The sequence below is a fragment of the Saccopteryx leptura genome, chromosome 3 (genome assembly GCF_036850995.1).
Source record: "Saccopteryx leptura isolate mSacLep1 chromosome 3, mSacLep1_pri_phased_curated, whole genome shotgun sequence".
NCBI classification, from domain to species: Eukaryota; Metazoa; Chordata; class Mammalia; order Chiroptera; family Emballonuridae; genus Saccopteryx; species Saccopteryx leptura.
In genome coordinates, this window is record NC_089505.1 from 364,258,017 (window position 1) to 364,280,421 (window position 22,405).

Here is a 22,405-nt window from a genome sequence, read left to right on the forward strand (position 1 = left end):
CCACCCATCTGTCAAATGCAGAAGACTTTCAGCATTTGAACCTTTTCCATTTTAAATGTCTTTAAGCAGACAGATTTTTGTCCAAGTTAATGAGAAAAGTTCAGGTCCATGGATTAGAACAGTTAACCTTCTGAAAGCTCCTGAGTGGTCCTCTAGGTCTGGTTGATTTACATCCCAGTACTAGGCTTTCGCTGGGCTCAGGAGCATATCAGCAACTGTTTACAAATCTTCTAAATTAGCTTTTTCTTGTTTGTTTCTTTTAAAAAATGGATGGTGGAGTTATACCATCTAACTAACATGAGTTCAACTACATGTGCTTGGCTTTGATGAACAGGAAAACCCATGTTAGAGCAGGCGATTCTGCCCATGCTCTGGATGAGCTTTCTGGGGACAGGAGCATCTCTGAGTCCACTTTGATTCTTTCCCTTGACCAGCCATAGTTTCCTAGTGCCTCTTGGGGTCTGAGCATCTCATTGGATTGAGTGGGATTCTATTAGTTGAAGAAATAATTTAAAAAATAATTGGCCCTGGCCATTTGGCTCAGTGGTAGAGGGTTAGCCCGGCATGTGGAAGGTCCAGGTTTGATTCCTGGTCACGGCACAAAGGAGAAGCATGCATCCGCTTCTCTACCCTTCCCCCTCTCCTTCCTCTCTATCTCTCTCTTCCCCTCCCGCAGCCAAGGCTCCATTGGAGCAAAGTTGGCCCTGGGTGCTGAGGATGGCTCCATGGCCTCCACCTCAGGCGCTAGAATGGCTCTGGCTGCAATGGAGCAATGGCACAGATGGGCAGAGCATCACCCCCTGGTGGGCGTGCCGGGTGGATCCTGGTCGGGCGCATGTGGGAGTCTGTCTCTCTGCCTCCCAACTTCTAACTTCGGGAAAAAAAAATAATTGGATGATTGGTGATTTACAGCTTCTGTAACAACTTTGTAACTCTATCCTTCATATAAGAAGCAAATTCATAATACATAGGAATGGAATTAGATGGGCAGCTTTGAAATTTCACGCTACTCCTGAACACTCCGACCCTCACCATGGGCATCACTTTATGCTGCTTTTAAATTCTCTGATCAACAGTGTCCTCCTGACTTTAAATTTCAGAGGGCAGCTCAGAATGACTAGTCGGACAGCTACTTAAAGGATGGCATTCTCATGGACCTGATCATCTCCTCTTGTTGCTAGTTTAATAGTATCAGGTTTCTCTTTTCCAACACGAGTCTTTTTTTTTTTTTTTTGCTAAATTATAATTCAGTTTCATGTGACATTTATTTTTAGGGAGGGTAAAACATGAAAAAATAAAAGGAGAGTGTGTTGGGAGCACTCTGGTATTTCTGGCATTTCCTGATACTGCATACAAAGGTGAATTTGTTGGATCATTTGCAATTATGTTGCTGCTCAGCAGAGAAAAGGTTGAAGATGAGTGGGTTTTCTCTGAGGTGTCCCTGGTGGAGATGTACGCGAGTAGGCATTGGGCTAAGCAGAAGAAGGAAGCCAGGACTTACGTTCTGTTTCCCCACTATGTTGTCGAAGGGCAGTTCGGGGCTCCAGGACCCCTCTGTGAACGTCGCCCCGCTGTTTCTCCTGTCTGAGGAGCACAGTGACTCCTTGACAATATCTTCGGGCAAGGACAGCAGGCTCTCCTCGGGCTGCTTAATTAAATAGGTCTCTATATTATGCTTCCTCAAGAATTCATTCCTCTCTTTCCCGTGACCCTCTTCCACATTATAGTCACCGTTGAGGCAGTCAAGTGTGGCTTTGGAAATGTGAATCCTCCTGTGTACACAAAGCATAGGTCATTATACATTCCTGATGTGGCCAGCAAAGGCTATTGTTGTTTTATTATCTTGTGGCAAGCCAACATCAGGGTACTGTGAGGACCCACCCTCGGGGACAATCTGTGTTCCCCAGAAAAATCAGAAAGTGTAAAAGGAAACAGAAGTCCAAGTGTAAATCAATAAGCAGAACATCGCTGACTTCACCGAAGGGACACTGATAAAACACCGCCTGCTGAGCCACACTTAAGCACTTATTTTGGCTATTCTTATGATTATCAGCCTGAAACCTTTAAGAGTGATTTTTTTGGTGCTGTTGATTATATTAGGAAAACAAGTTCCATAAACATTTCCAGACCCGACGGCGATCGCTGTCCACAATCCCCATGAGACAGTTCTTAGTGCCTTACCTCCTTTCTTCGACTTGTCTAACATCTTCTTAAGAACAAAGGCAGGTCTTACAGAGTCCCCAGAGCTACACGGAGGGTCTTTGGGGAAAACCACTGTCAGATGCAAACTGTCCCTGACACGGGTACATCGCAGGGAGCAGGGAGCAGAGGGCAGAGCTGCGGACAGGGGCAGGCAGGCAGCTGGCCAGCCTCCCTCAGCCTCACTCAAGGCCAGTGATTCACTCCTATACATCCAGCAGCCACGGCAGCTCCCGATTCACATTTCTTTTTTAGCAAAACAACAGACGACAGCGAGGGTCTTAAGGATCACAGGCTTGAATCATGGAAATTTCACATGGTACATCATCCTGGGAAAAGAGTTCTTTTGTGCTTCTGACTCTCTAACTCAACCAGGCGACCTATTGCGTTGCACTGTGGTATGGGCAGACAGACCAGCATGGTGGTTACGAGCACGGACTCTTGGGCCAGATTGCCGGGATCAACACCTCGGCCCTCCCACTCGCTTGCTTGCTGATAGGTCTTTGGGCAAGTTACTTAACTTTTCTATGAGTCCATTTTCTCATCCAATCAAAATGAGAAAAACAATAGTACCTACTTCTTAGGGTCATTATAAAGAGTTGATTAGTCAGGCAGGAAAGGACAAGAACCATAAGCTATAAAACAAAGTAACAAACAAATAAAGCAAACTCATAGACACAGACAACAGTGTGGTGGGCACCTGAGGGGAAGGGGGCTGGGGGGAGGATGAAGAGGCTAAAGGGGGTCAGATATATGGTGGAAGGAGCATAAACATTAGGTGGCGAGCACACAATGCGATATACAGGTGATGTTTTACGGAACTGTACGCTTGGAACCTACAGGTTATTAACCAGTGTCACCCCAATAAGCTTAAAAATAGGGTCGATTAATGTAAAGGAGTCAAAATAGTGCATGGGACACTGTCTGTACTATAAAAGCTAAATGTTTATATTATTAGGAGCATTCTAAAAAATGTCACCGAGATCACATTCCTCTTGTTTATTCCCCAAAATCTACAGGATACAGGCTAAGTTCTGGGCAGGGCCTTGAAGGCCTCCAGTCCCTGGGTCCTGTCACTTCCTAGCTCATTTTCTCACATTCCTCCAATCAAGTACCCTATCCGCTCTCTAGCTAATCAAGTAATTGGTATTTCTTCCAATTCAAGGTGCTATTTCATGCCCATTAAACCCAGAACAAACCTTTCTTTTTGCCTAGGAGGCTCACCCCACGCTGCCTATGGGACAATTTCCTAATCCTTGAGGCAGCTCAAAACTTATTTCTTTAGGTCAACTTTAGTGTTTCCTTGCATGAATTAATAATAAATAAGGGACATGCTTAGTATTTTGCTTGGCTTTTTTGATCCCAGAAAGTATATATCCAAGGAAACGAGGTTGTTCTGAGCGGCATTTCCAAAGGCATTTGTTGTCCTTTTAGTACTATCTCTGTGTGTCCCTCTGACCCTTCTCACCCTTTCTGCTCCATTCCTGCTCAGAGAGAGAATTCTTCCCTGCCAAGGGCAGGTGAAAACACCAGAAATGACCAAGAACGCATTTCTGATCGTGTAAGGCACATCTTCCATGTTCTCCAAACTGCCATCTGGGCACACCGTCACCGATTTCCAGGGTGGGATAACAGAAACAAAAACATGTGAAGCTGTTCTGAGTTCTCTTCAGAAATGTGCTGAATAAGCACAAACTCTTCTTCCTGACGCATTTTGTCAACACCTACGAACTCAGTAGTGTTGACCTAGGAAGGTCATTTGATCTCCTATCACATGGGTGTCCCAGGCTTCTCTCTCGGACCCCTCTCAGAGTGAGGGCCTAGAAGCCTGTCTTTTTCTCTTAGGTGCCATGAAACTCCGATTTTATACAGTCTGATGGCTGAGCTTCTTTTAAAATAATGGTTCGATACCAACCTTCATTTGATATTTTCTCTGGATTCTACATTTTATTATCCATGCACAGGAAAATAATATTTGCATACACTAACGCAGTTATGTTTTCCATGCTGATAGACATCCTCGCCTTGACTCATTACTGATTCTTCTGTTGACGTTTTAATCAATTTACACTTGAGTTTTGATGCAAACTGGGTTTTAGATGTTCCTTCTATCGTGGCTACTACCTTGAGCTTTGGAGTAAGGACTGTGCAGATGAGAGTCTGGTGATTACATTTCTCTATGTAAATGAGCCAGCCAATATTTTCATATATTGAATATATGATCATTTTAAAGGGCAGGAGATAGTAATAACAGTTGTGAGAGTAAAGAAGATCTAACAGTCTGGTAACACTTTATTTTGCATAAATGTTACTTGTAGCCAAAGCTATTCTGATAGGACTGGCTCCATGGATCTCCTCATCTATAACTCCCCCTCTTCCAACAACTCTAGGTGGTAGGCACCCCCCTGCCCCATTTTGCTGATGATAGAACTGGCCTAGAGACATGAGTAATAACTGGCCCTATTGCTGGTAGGTGGCAGTGCTGGATCAAGACAAGGACTTCACTTTCAAGGTCCTTCAAGATGCTACATTTGTCTCATATGCTAACTACTGCAAACACACCTCATTAATATATAACTGGGCACAGGACTAAGGACTGTATATGCATCTTCTCATTGAACAAAAGCTCGAGGACAGTGGTCCTCAAAGTGTGGTACTAAGGACAACTGCATCAGCATCACTTGGACACTTGCTAGAAAGACAGTCTTTGTCTTCCCTGCCCCCCCCCCCCACATACTGCTCAGAAACTCAGAGGGGGGGGGGGCGGAACAAACCCTCCAGGCGATTCTGATTCCTGCTAAAGCCGAGACTCACTGATCTAGGAAGCCAAGGCTCAGAGAGGCTACAGAATGTGTGTGAGGCTACCTGGCTGTGGTCTGTGGCAGGGAAAGGATTTTACTTCAATTCTGCATTACCCCAGGGCCCAGGCTATCAACCCCGAGGCCGTGGAGTTGTGCGACTCCTTCCCTCTCTCCCCTTCCTTCTCCCCATGTGCTGAGCATCCTGCTAGGCACTTGGGGACACATCGAGAGCCTGGAGATTCACGGTACAAGGACAGCCCTGAGCACACTGTTCTGATAAATCAACAGTGGGGGGCAGTGACATGCCGCGAGGCACTTAGTAGCTCTGTTTATATGACATATTTAATTTCTTTGAGCTTCAGTTTCCTCATGAAAACAAGGAAGCTAATATTTACTATGTGGGGTATTGTAAGATTAGGTGATGTGATGTATTAATGATACTAACAGACTGTCTAGTACACAGGAGATACTTAATGCAGGTTTAGAATTGGGGTCTACAGTCTTACTGCAAAGAAAAGTAGGCTGAGTTTCTTCCTATATCTATTGATAGGAATGAGAGATAACCAGACATTTAAAAAGAAGAAAAATATAAACCCAAACAATCACAGACCATGGAAGTTTCTGTCTTCTCCTAAATAATTGCTTCTTAGATCTACACCCCTGACTTCTGCACCCAGGAAACCCTCCCTCACAAAGTGAGCAAACAGCAAGGGTTAAGAAGAGGGCTTTGCTCGGGCTTACCCTGGGATTCCTCCAGATTCAAGTTTGTTCGCGATGTCCACGTCCCAAGACCAGACGTCAAACTGCCACTTGCGCAGGCCCAGCACGCCACACAGCACTGATCCTGAGTGGATTCCAATTCGCATGTCAACGTCATGCTTCGTCCTTGACCGCACGTACCTGTTGACATAGGTGAATGGAGAGACACACACATAAGGCCAGAGTGGGCACCCGTGGCCCTGGTGGCAGCTCCCGTCTTTCCTACTCTATAAGTTGAACCCCTACCCATTTACGTGCCACCTCTTCCATGAAGCTTTCTTGGATTTCCAGATAACTGGAAGGATTCTCTTCCTAACCCCCCTAGTCTTTTATCTGAACTTTTAAAGGTCCCTATTACCTTTCCCCCCAAACCCGCTCATCTGTATAACCTCTGTCTCAGGGGACAGCATCGATATCTTTCTCTACACACTTGTCACTAGAGCATAAGCCTGGGATAAATGATAGGATTCAGCACTCCATCTCACCTTCCATTTCTAACCTTATTTAATTTGTACTCTGTTGCCTTCTCTCCATTCCTCCCACCAACTCTCTAGTTGGGGCCACCCTCATGCTTCCGTCTGGGGTCCCTGCCTCAGCCTGACCTCCAGCCCATGTTCTACATGGTTGTCACAAGCACAGTGTGACCTTGTCGCTCCACCACTCCCTTGTTAAAAACCCTTCCCTAACCCCCTCCTTAGAGCACTGGTCACCGGAGCAGTGTCGACATCCCAGGGCTGCGCTGAGTCACCCACTGGGATGCACAACTTCCATTCAGAGCTCTTGTTTTCTTATCTTGAGAAAACTTCAATGAAATTTGACCTATGGGTTGACCTTCATGACCTTACAGCATCCGTGTTGGGCCGTCCTCTGAGCTTGAGCAGAGAGAAGGCATCTTGGGAAAAGAGAAAGATTTCTACCATTGGGGGGTTTCCTTTAGACAAACACATTCCTTCTTCACTTTCAGGGTATTTTAAATGATTTCAGTTTATGGGCTAAAGGATCTCATTTATGCGGAACAAACTTCAACTGGCAGGATATACTACTTTGAATTATAATAACTAGAAAAATCTTCAATGCCCTGTAGAAATTCAATTGTTATTTTATTTCAAAATGCTTAAGCGTTGTCAAAGACGATTTATCCATTTTTCTTTGACAAAGAAAACAAGTGTTCTATCTTTGCTGTCTTTTTCTCTGATAATAGGTTTCCTTTAATATTCTCTCCAGCAAATATTTGGGAAAAAAGAAAAAAACATAACAAACTTGCTTACTTTGTTTAAAAGTTGGCAGTTTTAGAAGGCGAAAGTAATTGCTTTTCACAAGTAACCCATGCTCTGCAGAGAGAATTCTGAAAAGGGAAGTTTGGCAATGTGTCCATCTCTTTAGGAACTAGGCTGTCAAACAGGAGTTAGGTCAGCCAGCAAAATTCTCAGAGCTGTACATTGACTATTAAAAGTTTTCAGATCTTCCCAATGAAGGGTTTTGGTGGAGTTTGTACCCACTTGTTAAAAACATTAAAAAACTATTGCCGTCTAATTAGCTTGTAAGAAAGACTCAGAGATGCCAGAGAAGAAAATTTAGGGTGAGCCTTACACAGGAAGTGAGAACTTGGGCATAACTGCCTTAAAAACACAGTCGGGGTGCCAGTGGCTCCCCTGGGTCTGCCTGGGTTTTTTTTTGTTTTGTTTTTTTTTTGTGAGTGTGTGAATATGTATTTAGATCTGAGAGCCATTAGAGACAGACATAGAAATAAACTGAATTTGGAACCTGATCTTTGGATGAGGAAATGAGTAAAGGCCACCTGAGAAAATTTGACAAAGCAAGAGGAGAAATAGCATCGAGCACTTGGGAGAGCATTTCAGTTTCTGTGGGGCAGGTCATTGGGAGAGGTCGCCTGTGCTGTCCACTCTCTAAACATTGTGCTCCAAAATCCAAGCACGTGGTTGGATTGCACTTTCCTGTATATTTCATGTTATTTTTGGCCAATAAAATGTGAGCAGCAGTGATATTATGGGTCACTTCTGAGTAGAAGCTTTCAAAGCCTGATCAACCACATTCCTTTCTTTTCTTTTCTTTTCTTTTTTCTTTTCTTTTCTTTTCTTTTCTTTTCTTTTCTTTTCTTTTCTTTTCATTCTTTCTTCTGTATCCACCATCAGCCAATGACTTTGGTGACAGAGCCTCTTCAACAGGGTACTAGAACGACAACCAGGTATGGGGGTGCTCTGCCACTCCCCCAACCCTCCTATAGTGGGTAGGAAATGAGGGTGCAAGAAGATCTTTTCTGTTTTAAAGCACTGAGATTTGGGGGGATGTTTGTTACTTCAGCAAAACCAGGGCCATCCTGACTGTTACCATCACCAGTCTCAGTCTCCATTCTTCTCACTACATGTGAGTCATTGTCGTGTAGAGGTTACTACGAACTCTAGTGCCAGCCTACCTTGGTGTATATTTTTCTCTAGCTGTGTGACCTCAGGTTAGTTACCTAAAGTCTATCTATGGGAATAATAATAGCACTGTCATATTTGGTGGATGAGAGATGGGAATAATGTCTGGCACATACTAAGTACAACTTGGTTGGTTTTCTTTTTTTTTGAAAGCTATAATTTTAGCTTTTATTTGTTAGAATTTTCTTTAGCTGTATCTCCCTTCCCCTTTGGCTGCTTTTCTTATATGAAAGAACTGCAACCCAGAAAAGTCAAGGATCTTACTGTGGTCATCTGGCTCGTGACCAGGATTCTAGGACTAACGTGAAACTGTTGTGTTTATAAACCTCCCTTTTTTTTTTGTTTTTTTTTCTTTTTGCAACGTGGTGTGTGAACCTCGGCAAATAGCTTAGCATGACCTTGACTTTCAAAGGTTGCAATGTGAAGCTCTAGCTAATTGCTTCACTCACAGAGCTGTTGTGAGCCCCAAATGAGATAATGGATGTTAAAGTGCTTTGCCAACTAATTGTGAGGGACCGTCACACAGCATGCCACGCGTGTGCCATCGAGTAATCAGCATTGCACAGGGGATGCCCTGGGACATCTTAATGAAAAGACATTTAGATTTTTTTTTCCTGCTACGAAAGGGAAAACCATAAGAAGACAACGTTTCTTCACAGCACTGCTTCTTTTCTTTGTGGTGTAACTGGGATTTGACTGAGTCCAAGCTGGACACAAAACTACGTAAAAGTAAGGAATAATCTACGGATGCTGATCCTCTTTGGAAAGCCCAGCTGGTGGTTCCGCAGACCCACAAGCACACACCCTATGTGTCAAGGCCTCGAGGGGAGGACCTCTGAGCATCTTCCGAGCGAAAGTGGGAAGGGTTCCTTCCAGCGAGTTACAAATTGTGTTCAATTCTTAGGGGAGAGAAAGAGCCCTGGGATGTACACTGGGCCTCCTCGGCCACAAATAAAGAGAAAATGACTCTCGATCACCCGCATTATAAATATCTGCGCCCTCTCTGTCTTCTCCCCGGAGCTCCTGGCGGGCCGGGCACTGAGCTCAGAGGTATCGCCAGTGCTCTGAGTGTTCACTGACTTCGTGGACAAAGCTCAAAGGCTTTCTTGCTTTACAGTCCTGTGTTGTCCCCAGATGCTTCTCAGGGCCCCAGAGGACCGCAGAGGTGCCTCTGGACCTGCCAGATGGAGTGTGCGGGCCACCCTTCACATCTCCTCCCTCCCCGCTCTTCGTGTGGGGCTTCTAAGGTTCCTTTTAAATAAAGAACCCGCTTAATAGTGAATTCCTTTCTGCACTTCTGTATCAATAATGCCAAAATCAACCAGCTAAAGATTGAAGCCGTTATTCCTTTCCACTGAGCCATTAAAGAGGAATGCTTGCTATATGGTAGAAGATGGAGAACCTTCGAAGTTTTCTTTCAATCTAAGTGCTTCAAGTGGTTCTTTGGGGCCAATTAATCAGTCTGTGGAAGGGGCTCGAGGAAGGGCGGGAGGAATAATCTAGAAGTCATCCTCAATCTGTAGCTCAGAGTCCCTCCTCTGTGAAATACACAGATGAGGAGGGGACAGACTTCAGCAGAGCAGCATTTGGGACTGTGGGATGCAGACCATCCAGCTCCTCAGCTTTGGGGGCGGAGACCGAGTTGCAGTGCTGAATTGACCATTGGCTGGTTGTGGGAGCTGGAGCCAATCACATAGCTTCTCAATGCAAACCACCCTCACCATCGCCAAGGGGCTCCGAGTCTGCAGTAAAGCAGTCTTTGGTGTGAAGTTGGGTTTCTCCATGGACGGACGCTGGGCACTGGGCTCACTACATTTTTCATGTCCAAGTCCCAGTGTTCTCAGGGGTAATGGAAGAGAGCATGAGTCTTTGGCAGAGTTGTTAGGATGGTTTATAAAAGGGTGTATATAAAGCACTTTACCTGGTGCGATTTGAACACATCAAAATAGTAGCGACTACTAACTTTTGTGATCCATACCAGCTTATAATTACATGATAATTATGCATGTAGAATCAGACCAAAAAATTATAAATTGGTCACTCTATTCTTCTTGCTAAAACTGTGGTTGCAATTTGCTTTCTAGTTACATTGAAATAGCTTCAACCAGCCTGACTAGGCAGTGGTGCAGTAGATAGAATGTTGGACTGAAACACAGAGGACCCAGGTTTGAAACCTCAAGGTTGCCAGCTTGAGCACGGGCTCATTCGGTTTGAGTGTGGGCTCACCAGCTTGAGTGTGAGGTCGCTGACTTGAGTGTGGGATCATAGACACGACCCCATGGTCACTGGCTTGAGCCCAGAGGTTGCTGGCTTGAAGCCTGAGGTCACTGGCTTGAGCCCAAGGTTGCTGGCTTGAGCAAGGGGTCACTCTGCTGTAGCCCCCCAGTCAAGGCACATATGAGAAAGCAATCAATGAATAACTAAGGAGCTGCAATGAAAAATTGATGCTTCTCATCTCTCTCCCTTCCTGTCTGTCTGTCCCTATCTGTCCCTCTCTCCATCTCTCTCTGTCACACACACACACACACACACACACACACACACACACACACACGAAATAGCTTCAACCAACACACTTACTGTCTAGGGCAGTTCTTAGACAGAGATTGGTTCAAAAGGATGAACTAGTTTACAGTGTAGTAAGAACTGAGTGGTTGGTCCTCAGCTACCTGGAAGAAGCAGTGCCCTTGAACATTCTGGAAGAAAGGCAAAGTGAGGGTTAGTTATGGAGGTGAGCTAAAGTCACTGTGCAGGGTGTGTGTCCTCTGTGGATATTACTCTTATCTTTACAATACCCTGTGTGTGATCACTGGCACCGTTTTAAGAATGAGGAAGCTGAGTTCCAAGAAGTTCCTTTCTTTAGGGCACGTGCAGCTATAGGTGGAATCGATGGGCTTTCTCCCAAGGAGTGTGAGCCCAAGCCCCGTTGTCCATTTCAGCTCTCCTACATGGCTTCTTTCTCAGAGGAAGGGGTAGAGGAACCAATGCAGCTGGATCTGGCTCCGCCCAAAAGGTGGATGACACAGTCTCTTCCAATAAATTCCCCAAGTCAGCAGATGTATAATGAGCTCCCTTCTGTAGATGCCCGAGTTCACTAAAGGTACCTCCCGGGTCATTTGCTGTAGTGTTGGGGGCTGCCAGCCTGGTGGCCACGGAGCCCAACTTCACCTTCACCGGCAATCCATTCGACAGTCTCTACTGGACTTCAGTGCCAGTCTGCCTTCCAAAACATGGGGCGCACTGCTTCTCAAAAAGTCGGAAAGCCACCAGGCTGTATCCTGGCATACACATTGAAGTTTCCCAAAGTGCATCATTTCAATGTCCACGGTGGTTCTGAAGGTAGATAGCTATCAGCATTATTAGTTCCATTTCCAGATGAGGGAACTGAGCCTCAAAGCAAATTAAGATCTAACTAGTACCTCTTCTGTGTCAAGTCTTGTATCTTCATGATCTCATTTCATCCGCACAACCACCCTGTACTATATGCACAGTTCATTCATCCATCCATCCATCCATCCATCCATCCATCCATCCATTCATTCACTCACAACTGTCTCTTGAAGACTTCTGCAGATATAAGCAGTGGTGAATCAAACAGACAAATCAAAGCACTGGTTTCTGTGTTCAGGAAACTTACATTAAGATGGTGTGCCCCCATTTTACAGCTAAGGAAGCTGGACAGAGAGGGGTGACATCACTTGCCCAAGGTGAGTCAGTATTGGGTCCCCACTGGCCCTCATGATGCTGGACTCCGAGCTGAGTGCTCTTTTGGGCACTGTGCTGGTTGCACGCCCTTCAGCATTATACCCCGTTTTGGGAGCGAACACCCAGTAGGAAGACTAACGTAGATTCCTGTTCGGAAATGGTGTGGACCCAGTGAGAAAGTGAGAGGACAGAGCCAGCTGCCTGCCCTCCATCACAGAGATTTAAGACCTTCTCTCTCTCTGTAAAAATAGATAAAAAAAATAATAAAAAACTAAGGTTGCCCTAAATAATGTGTGTGTGTATACTCTACAATGCATGCTTCTTTAAACTCACAAGCCTTTTCTTATGCTGTTAAATATTAATATAAACCATGATGCTTGTGCTTACCCATTTTTCTATTTCATGGCATGCTAACATTTATCTAACCGTTTCCCTGCCTTCAAACGTTTATGGAGTCAGACGAACACGGCTGACGGTCTTTGCTCTGCCACTTACAAGCTGTGCACCAGAAGTTACTCATCCAATCAGAGGCTCAGATTCCACCACTGACGATGGGGGCGGGGGAGTAAGAGTAGTTTCCGCACGGGGTTCCTGTTGGAACTAGGTGGGATGGGTCTGAAAGATCATTTAGTCGAGAGTCTGTCTGGTGCAAGGTGAGGATTCAATCAAGGTTAGCTTTATACGTCATTATTACTAGATATATTCAATCTTCAGCATTATTCATAATTTTGCAAAAATAAAAATGAATCCTTGCCCATGGATTGAAGACCACTGTGATTGCTGTATTTTGAAGAGGAATATGGTCTTCTGGGTTCTGTAGCTGATGATGTTTCAGAACAAGGGGAGAGAGGGGGCTTTAGGAGGAAAGAGCGAGACAGAGAGAGAGAGAGAGAGAGAGAGAGAGAGAGAGAGAGGCATGCCATGGAGGTGAGGGAGGGAGCAATGAAGAGAAAGAAAAACCAGAAAGGAAGGATAAGTAATAACAGAGGAAGAAAAAAGGAAGGATGCCAAGAGGCAAGTCCTTGCCTCACATGACGGGAACAGAAGAACTCGTGTTCTTCACCCTTGTCCCGCGTGGTGCTGGGCACGGTCACCCTGCCACAAGGATTGAGACCTTTGCTCCAAATAACCAACTGACCTATCCGGCCAGGGCTTTGATGGAATACATTTAATTTGAGGCTTGACTAAGGCTTATTATCTTGTTATTCTCAGAGGTTAACTGACTCTTCTTTCCTCTCAGCGGTGGTTCTGCTAATTTATTAGGGATGCTTTCGGGATGTGCATGAGATTGCCTAAGCTGATCATTGATATTAATGCCAGATCTCAGGCATCGGAAGCAGTGAATGGCCCTCTGTCAAAAGGACGACAGTGGCAGCTCCTCAGGACAGGACAGAGGCAGAACGGTGGTGTTCCTCACTCTCTCAGTCCCTGTTGGAACCTGCGATGCTCTAACTACCAGCGGCCAACCCGGGCCTTTCCTGAAGTTGGCACCCTGCCCCCACCTGTCTGTGATTGATGGAGAGTCTCTGTCACATGTTTGGACTGGTCTGTGAATAAGGGACCAGGGTCCCTGTGAGTGCTGAGTGCTGGTTTGCCTTCTGTGCAAGAATGATGGCGTCACCCAGACAAGGAAACCATTGGGGCAGCTGGGATCCAGAGAGCTGAGCTCTCGAGGCCGCCTCTCGGTCCGGGCACCAGCCTCTTACTGACCCTCTGTATTCTGGGGACAGCTATGGGGATTCCGACTCCGAGGAAATGCGGAGGGAGGGACAAGGACAGGCCCGGATACGGTGGGGACAACACCTCCACAGGGACCCAGCTTTGGTGACAAGTATACAGGGTGGCCACCTAGTCTGGGGAGACCAGTCAGTAAGTGGTTTCCTGACACTGATAGCACACGACGACACGCAGCATAACGCTGTGCACGGTTCCAGACTCTGTAGCTTTATGCAGTTTTCAGGCTGAAGTGAGTGCCTTTTGGTTTGAACAAAAAAACTGCATTCCATGTAAGTAGTAGTCAGTTAAGACTGTTAGTTTTTTGATAGCGCAATGTAAGTGGGCCTCTCTTCCACGCACAGCCGGGTGCAGATGTTGTCTGCCAGGCATTCCTGAGAGTCCAAGGCTCGCCGGGACACTCGGGGGTCTGAGCCAGCTGCCGCCGAGGCCTGCCTAAGCCCAGAGCTCCTGCTTACTCCTCAGCACCACGCTGTGCTGCTAATGGGGAGAATCAGTGCTGGTCCTCAAGTCCCTTACAGTGCAATCACGAGACGTTCGTGTATTAATAGACTCCGACTCATGCAGTTGAAAAATATCCCACTGAACGTGTCCTATGCTAAAGCAGTAAAAGCGACATTTAGTAAACGAGCGAGAGAAAGCCCCGAGTCACTTCAACCTATCCAACTCTCACTCCTCACGGCCCCGCCCCAGAACTTCAGGAGGGAGACCGTGGATGGGATCAAATGGTCAGGAGGGATAAGGTCCTCTGCAGACAGAGAAATGACCCTGCTCTGATTATCTTCAAGAATTCTGACCATCCTTGTTCATTTCTCCAACAACGACATCTCTGAAGCATACCTTTTGCTAAAGGTGAAGAAGATGTGGATGAATAGATGAGAAAGGTCATAAATATATATGATGAAATATATATATGATGAAATATTAGCCTTAAAAAAGAAGGGAATCCTGTCATGTGTGTCAACATGGATGAACATGAAAGGTATTATACTAAGTAAAATGAGCCAGACAGGGAAAGACAAATACTGCATATGTGAATCTAAAAAAAAAAGGTCACACTCCTATGAGGAGAGATTGGTCAAGGGTACAAAATTGTAGTTAAAGATAAAAATGAGCCCTAGGGATTGAGTATACAGGGTTGTGACCATAATTAATAATTCTGTCGTATATACTTGAAATTTGCTAAGAGAACAGATGGCCAGATGTTAGTGTTCCCATCAAAAAATAAAAACGATGTGAAGTAATGTCTATATTGATCAACTTGATTGCGACAATCATTTCACAATGTATACGTGTATCAAATCATCACATTGTGCACTTTGAAAATACACAATCTTATTTGTCAATTATACCCAAATAAAAAATAAAATTAAACAATCCATTAAAAAGACAGTCACTGGAAAGTTTTGCTGTTTAAGCTTGATTTTTATGTGGTTGATAAATCACAGATTTTCAGAACTGGCAAGGACTTCAGAGCTTGTCTGGCCAATTTCCTCACTTCACAGACAACAGATCCAAGTAATCTCCCTGCTGGACACGCATGGTCACCTAATGGTCACCCTGGAGCGACCTGTTCCTCACGGTATTTCCCGAGCTTAGCACAGTGCCTGATGCAAGGCAGCGCTCAGCAAATTACCTGTTGGCTGAGCTGCTGATTGACTGACAGAATAAGGTTTGTCCGCCTAATTAGTTTAGAGCCGGTACAAGATGTCAGGGCCTCTGGGAACATTGTTTCCCTTGAAACCAGTCAAAATGTTAGCACAGTTCATCTGGTTTTCGGGGCAAGAGCCTCAGGTGTCCAAATGAGCAGCCTTCTCTGTCTGCCAAAGGTTGATCAAAGGGAAGTCTGGGTTAGACTTTGTGGGCTTCTCTCATTGCGGCCCCTAGAGGAGGGAACTGTTGCATTTCTGTAGAGGGGGCAACAGCAGAGTGGACATTTCCTGTCTTTTTCTCCACTGCCCACGTGGTCTTAGGGTAAGTGAAAGGTTGGTTTTCCACCGTCCACCTCTTAGCAAAGGACCTTGATCGGACCCTGGTCATGGGCTGGTTGCAAGGGTGGGACCCCGAGGGACTGCTAGGGTGGCTCTCCGCCCACCAATAGTGTAGTTTCAGGCTCAGTGTTGAAATGACCAGTGAGTGTCACATCAATGGAGCAGGGTCATATTTCGGGAAAGAGCTTTGGTGTCTTCTTCTTACTCAGGGGCTACACCGCCTTTCCCGATGTCAGCAGGCCTCTGCCTGAACCCCGATGAAGCCAGGGATCTGTTAGCAAGCAGAAGGGATCAGGAACAGGGGTTTGGCCACCACTGGGCTCTTCAAAGGGACGTTCCAATTCCTTGGATTCTCTCCCGGGGGGAATCTTCTTGGCTGTTTCCGGCAAGACTCTTCTTCCCCTTCAAGGGTGCAGGCATGAGCCTCAGAGAAGATTTCTGTGTATGGGTCCTCTCTTTCCTGTCTCTGCTGTGTCTGGGCGATGCTCGGTGGCTCTGCAGCCATCTGCAGCCTCGAAGGGGGGCTCTGACAACGCTGAGCTTCTGTCCCAGAGTCACAAGCAGTCGCGCTCCATAGTCCTTGACCTCAATAACCCCTCCCCTCTTGGTGAAGCCTCAGGTTGTCGAATACACTGACCGAAGCCGAAAGCCCCTGTAGCACACCCCTGAAGCCAGTCCTGGGGGAGGCCCTTTAATGATTTCCTACCGGCCTCAGGATAAGCTGCAGCCCCTTAACGGCCGAGAAGGTCCTGCCGGCGCTGACTGCTGCCAGCCTGCAGTCCACCCATCTGCCACCGCCCTGTCCTTGCCAGGTTTCATGTCCCAGTTTCTCCACATGTCTGTCCTGTCTTCTGAGCTCTCATCCACCTCCAGGACCTGGCTGAGATCTACTCACTTCTCAGGAAACAGCTTAGAGATCTCTGCTGTGGAGAGCCTTCTCCATCACCCTGGGTCGAGTTCACCCTCCCCTCTCTACCTCCCGCCCCCACGCAGCCTGGGTTTGCTTCACCGCGGAGCTTACTGTGCCATCCTGAAACTGCCCGGGCGTCCATCTCTCCCGCTGCCCTGTGACCTCCCCGAAGACAAGTGTCACGCTCATCTTGTTCCCTGCTGTATCCCCACAAGGATGCTGCTGATACAAATTTGTTGCGCACATAATTGAAAGTGAGGTATAAGTAGCATATAACAAAGCTATTAGGCTCATCTGCAAGAACTAAGGGGTACGTGGTTTTCATGAAATAACTCAGGGGGAGGGGCTCCGCTTTTCAACGTGCACGTGATTTACCGCAAAGGGTAGGTGGGGTGGTTCGTCTTTCCCCATCGTGCACATCGAAGGCCTGGTGTGAGGAAGGAGATTCCACGTTACCTGATGGTTTTGATCATGCTGAGGCCCATTTCGACGCAGCAGTGGGCGTGGTCCTGGCGGGGCTCGGGGAGTCCGGACACGCAGTAGTAGCAGTCCCCTAGGATTTTGATGCGAAGGCAGTGGTGTTCCTGGGAGGAACAGGATGGGAGAGGAAGGACTGAGTCAGCAGATGGGTCCATGCTCCAGAAAGACTTGGGAAAGAGGGTAGTAAGGTCAGGTGGTCTGCGCCGTGGGGTCAGGAGCACCGACCTGTGGAGTGCGCTTCTGTTACCTTCCTGGGGAGTTAGGGGCTACCCTGCACCTAAGTCTGAAGGGCTCAGAGGTGGCGTGGAGCCATGGAAATGCACTGGGCATTGAGCTTGACAGATGCAGGACCATATCTCAGCTCTGCCATGTACAAGCCTTCTGATCCGAGCGCCCGCCCTGTGGGCAGGCCTGGCCCAGGGAGGGCATTCCACCTGCAGGCTCAGTGCTCCCTGGGGAAGCCTGTCCCCAGCACTGTTTCCAATTAACACCTTAATTAATACCTCCGAATTAACGGCTTAAAACAGTCTCTGGCTCAACGACAAGCACTTTAAAGCATAAATCATTTAGGGATTCCTCCTATTTCAACTCTACGTTAAGTCCCTTCCCCTGTCGGCTCTTGGCACTGAAGAAGAGGAGCTAACCCTGCCTGCCTCAGGCATCCTCGTTCACTTACTAATTCGTATGCGTGCTCATGGACCAGAGACAGGACCTGTGAGAAAGCAAGCGCTGTCCCCGGCACAGAGATGATTAGTATTGACCCCTATGACGCAGCATGTTTTAAACAGAATTACCCTGCACACCCACCTTAGGTGGCAGGTACGAGTTTTAATCGTCCCTGCTCAGGTGAGAAGTAGGACAGTTGTTTGAGGGAGTCACAATCTCGAGGACATGACTCTTACAAAGTTTCAAAAAGCAACAGGCACCAAAGAAAAGGTGCGCACAGGACTCAAGCACCAGCAGGAGGGAAGTCTGCTGTGGGGTCTGGAGGAGAGAGGACGTGGGCAGTTGTAGCAGAGGGGTCAGGGCACTGGCCAAGGGGTCACACTGCACGGGACCGGATGCCAGACACCTGACCTCTTCCTGTGTGTCTTTAGTTAAGTTACTTAACCTCTGAGCCTCGGCTGCCTCATCCGTCACATGGGGCCAAGAATGGGACCTGTCTCCTGGTGCCTGTGAGGATTGACTAAGACCATGCACAGGGAGACTTAGCATGGGGCCCCGTGGACGGGGCACTGAATTAACATTGTCTGTCTCTGTGGTGATGACGGGGACTCCCGTCCTGGTCCCCACATCTCTGTCTGTGATTATGGGCACAGGATGCTCCCCGCTGGTTCCCTTGGGTAGGTGGGTGGGCCTGAAGCCCTAGGAGCCTGTGGGACCCTGGCTTTGTGGGTGGAGAGGCCCCTCCTTGGACGAGCAGGGCCCAAGGGCAGGAGGCAGAAAGGGGCCACCGAGATGCCAGCTGCACAGCAGATGCCCCTGTACTGCCAAGGCTGTGAGTACTGTGCTGGCCTCCCAAGCGCATCGGGAGTTGGGCCATTGTGTTTGGGTGACAAAGGAATGCAATCACTCTCCCAGCAAAAAGTAAGCATCAGCCCAGGAAGAGAGCACCCAGAACTGGCTCTGGCGCCGTCTGTCCGGATCAGATCTCCGGGGCCCGGCCAGCCTTCCCCAGTGGGTACAGAGGCGGCCTCCCGAACTCGGAGGGCACGCACAGCCTTCCCGGGGTTCCTGGTAGGAGCTCGTGGTTCCTGTCTATTGGCGGCCTCCGTGCTGCTAATTTTGCAAGAGAGCTGCTGAAAGAGGGGTGGGGATCAATAAGGGATGCTGAGGACCTTCAGCTGCTTCCTCTAGGAGCTCCCTAAGGTTAGGGCCGGAATGGAGCCCTTGGCCCTGGGCCTGTCAGTTTCCAGACTAGTGGAGTCCGCGGCCCAGTTATTTCAAAAGCAGAGGGCCAGAGGAACAGCCCTAGGCCTCAATTTTGTATTTTGCCAAGGAAGTACGAAAAGTCTATCAACAAACTAAAATAACAGCCCAACCACCAGTGACTACCCCTCCCCATCGCTGCATAAAACAAAAGGCATTCTCAATACCAAAAAAAGTAAGAAGACATATTCCTAGAATAAAAGGAAGTTCTTTGCCCTCAATGAAATTATTGTAAAAACTCACTACATTTGCTGTATAACTTTGACTCCCCTGAAATTTATCTCCCTTCCATTCTCCCTTGGTCACTGCAGGGGATTGGTCCCCCCCATAGAGATCAAAATACTCAAGTCCCTTATGTAAAATACTCGTCCCTTATGAAAATAGTCAGCTTCCACATCTGCATTCTTTCATGTACATAATACATAAAGAGGCCTGTCTTCTTATCTGTCAACTTGCAGGCACATTTCTCTGATCAATTCCTGGGAGCTGTCAGATGACCCGACAGTAACTCCTTCTCCCGAGCTGCTTTGTTGAGTTCAGATTAAGGAAGCTAGGTTGCTTTGAAAAAAGATATTGAAGAAGAAAAATAAAGTAAGGTGAGGGTCTTCCTACCAATTTTATTGAGATAGTCTTAATGTAACCCTTTTCCTCCTGTCTGGATGGCTCTGATATGATCAAAATCTTGGGAAACCCAGAGAATTTATATAACCACATGGGTAGATAAATCTTGGTAGATATATGCATCAAATTATCAAAGATGGTTATATCATTGGGTGGGGGTAGGGTCCCAGGGACTTATACTTTCTATAGCATCTGTACCTTTGATATTTGAGCTCTCCATCATGAACAAGCACTGTTTCGTAATCAGAAAAAAAAAAAATCAATAAAAAATAGAGTGAGAAGACTCTTGGAACAAACACATTAGTGCTGTTAATGCATTTAAATAGTTGTAATACGAAACATGACAATTCTATCATTTTTTATCTACTTGTAATTACAGAAATAACACGAGTGTATTGTCCTAATAAAAAAAGAAACGAAGTCCCCTTGGGCAGCCCCTCCCCCACGGGCACACAGCCCCTGGGAACCTGGTCTCCCCCCCCTCCTCGGAGCCTGCTATGTGTTCACACACACATTTCTATGACTGTAAGTATGACCGTGACGAGGTTGCGTGCTCTTCCGCCATGGGTCTATCATACCACGTTCATAGATCTGAGACAGGCTTTTCTGCCACGCAACCGGCTACCTTGAAATTCCTTCGACGTCAGCACAGAGCTAGGTCTCTCGTTTTTCATCTGTTGACTAGCCTTGCATTCTGTTGCATTTGTTCCTTATAAACAACAGCTTAGGTTCTTCTAGTTCTGTTGGTAATTTTAAAAAGGTAATTTTAAGCTGTAATGCGGTCAATCATAACACAATAACTACGTTTTATGTTATATAATTTTCAAGCCTATATAATAGTATCCATATGCCTCATTCCTAATGGGGAGGGACAGGTAAGAAATACTTTTAAAAAAAAAGATCAAAGGCCAGAAGTTACTATCAAGGTACTATCAAGGGTCAAGGCGCTCGATTTCTTGCAGCCAGAACCACAGGGCCACTGAGGAAGTCAGTCACACTGAGAGCGTCTTGAGAGAAGCTTTGAGAGCACTGAGAGAAGGCTTTGAAGTTTCCCCCGAATCTGAAAGTAAACGGGGGCATTTACATGGGAGACGGGTTCTCTCTGACCGCCACAGAATGGAAATCTAGGGCAAAGACTCGTGGCAAGGAGACAGAGGTCCTGAGAAAGGAGCAGAATTTTGGTGCTAAAAGATGTGAAAAGGGGCAAGTCCAACCCCCTTTTCTACAGAAGCAGAGTCTGTGACTCCATGAAGTGACTGATTGGGGTAAAACCACTTAAAGTGGGTTTTCTCTTTCCAAGGGGAGTAGAATTGTTTCCCCGGCAGAGTTTATTGAACTTTCCTGCCGAGGTTTCCTGGTGGAGCAAATACTGATGTGCCGGGGGGGGGAGGGGTGAACTGGGAGGCTGAGCCTTACTTGCAGTCAGCCTGTGTGTTAAGGAACACTTCACATGGATAGTGTCATTGGTCCTTCGTTACACTTTCGATAGGAAACGGACACGCAGAGAGGAGATCTGTACAAGGTATATGCAAGTCCCGCCCATATCTGAAGTCTCCTCGGTCTAACCCTTCAGAGCTCTCCTGCAGGGTCAGGAACGCGTCTCTGACGTCTTGAGTTCTACCCCCTAACATGCCTGCTGCATTGCTTAGTGGTCAGGGTCAAGTGCTTGACCTCAGCCTGGATCACAGCTGCACCGCCTGCCAGGGCTTCTGGGCAGATCATTTTACTTCTTCGAGCCTCAGTCACTAGTTCTGTAAAATGGAAACAGTCAAGAACCCGCCTCATAGGTTTGCTGTGAGAATTAAATTAGGTTAGCCAGGGGAAACACTCTTCACAGTGCCTGACATATGCCAGGCAGTTCATGAATATTTCATAGTCTTTTCAAAATGAATAGTAATTTCCTCCCATCCTCTACCTCTGCTTAATTTGATGTTCATTTTTTTTTCTTTAAAATCTTCAACAAGAAAGTGGACTACAGAACCTTGTACCCATTGGGGATCAATAGGCTGTGGACTGCCATTCAATCTGCCCTCCGTTTTCTCCCCACTGTGTGTGGCTGGTAACCAGGGTGAAAAGCCGGGGCTCCGGGACAAAGTCCACATTCCCTAAAACGTCACAGCATGCCCTCCAAGACCTGTTCCTGCCTCCCTCTTCCAGCTCACATCCCTCTGCCATCTCCCATGCCCTTCACGCTCCAGCAGTCTTGAGCTTCCTACACTACAGCCCCCTGGCCCAGTAGCACGACTTTGCATCTTCACACTTCCTTGACTTCGCCCCTGGCTCAGCCTAGAAGGCACTTCCTGGTCTAGTCTCATGCCAGGGGAGCTGCCGCTCTTCCTCGGGACCCAGGTCACCGATGACCTCTTCTCTGGATGCTGCCAGATCTCGACCACCATCACCCCCCCCCCCTCCGGCCCCGCTGAGCATCTGACTGTTCTTCCCTTCCTCCCCCAGGACTCCGGGCCTGTTCCTGCTCACACCACACAGTCTGCCCTGCGGTTCTCATGGGCTTGTCCTGCTCCCTTTCCGCACTCAGAGTTCCCTGAGGCCACACACTGGTTTTGCCTTCCCAGCGTCTTGCACATTACCTGGCACATGGATGTATCCAGTAAATGTCTGAACAACTTGTTGCATTAAATTTTACTTAGCAACCCTTCCCCTGAGTCAGTGGGGTTTATCGTGACATTGAAATTAACCTTGGTCACATTTGTCAGTTCTCGCTGGAGGGCCATTTTTGTTCATCTCAGTGTCTCTGAGCAGAACCATTCAAAACCACAATATGAATAGAATAAGTATGTGTGACCAGCACCAACCACCACCAATGATACAACAATC

General features: G+C 47.0%; 1 protein-coding gene across 1 annotated transcript in view; it reads right to left on the bottom strand.

The window, feature by feature from the left end:
* ADCY8 (adenylate cyclase 8) overlaps positions 1 to 22,405 on the bottom strand; it is a 171,013-nt gene that overhangs the window by 73,335 nt on the left and 75,273 nt on the right. The window contains exons 5-7 of the mRNA XM_066379537.1: positions 16,997 to 17,124; positions 5,742 to 5,900; positions 1,502 to 1,772 (exon numbers count right to left, since the gene is read on the bottom strand). Of these exons, the coding sequence (XP_066235634.1) occupies positions 1,502 to 1,772; positions 5,742 to 5,900; positions 16,997 to 17,124 (558 nt within the window). The remainder of the gene's footprint in view (positions 1 to 1,501; positions 1,773 to 5,741; positions 5,901 to 16,996; positions 17,125 to 22,405) is intronic.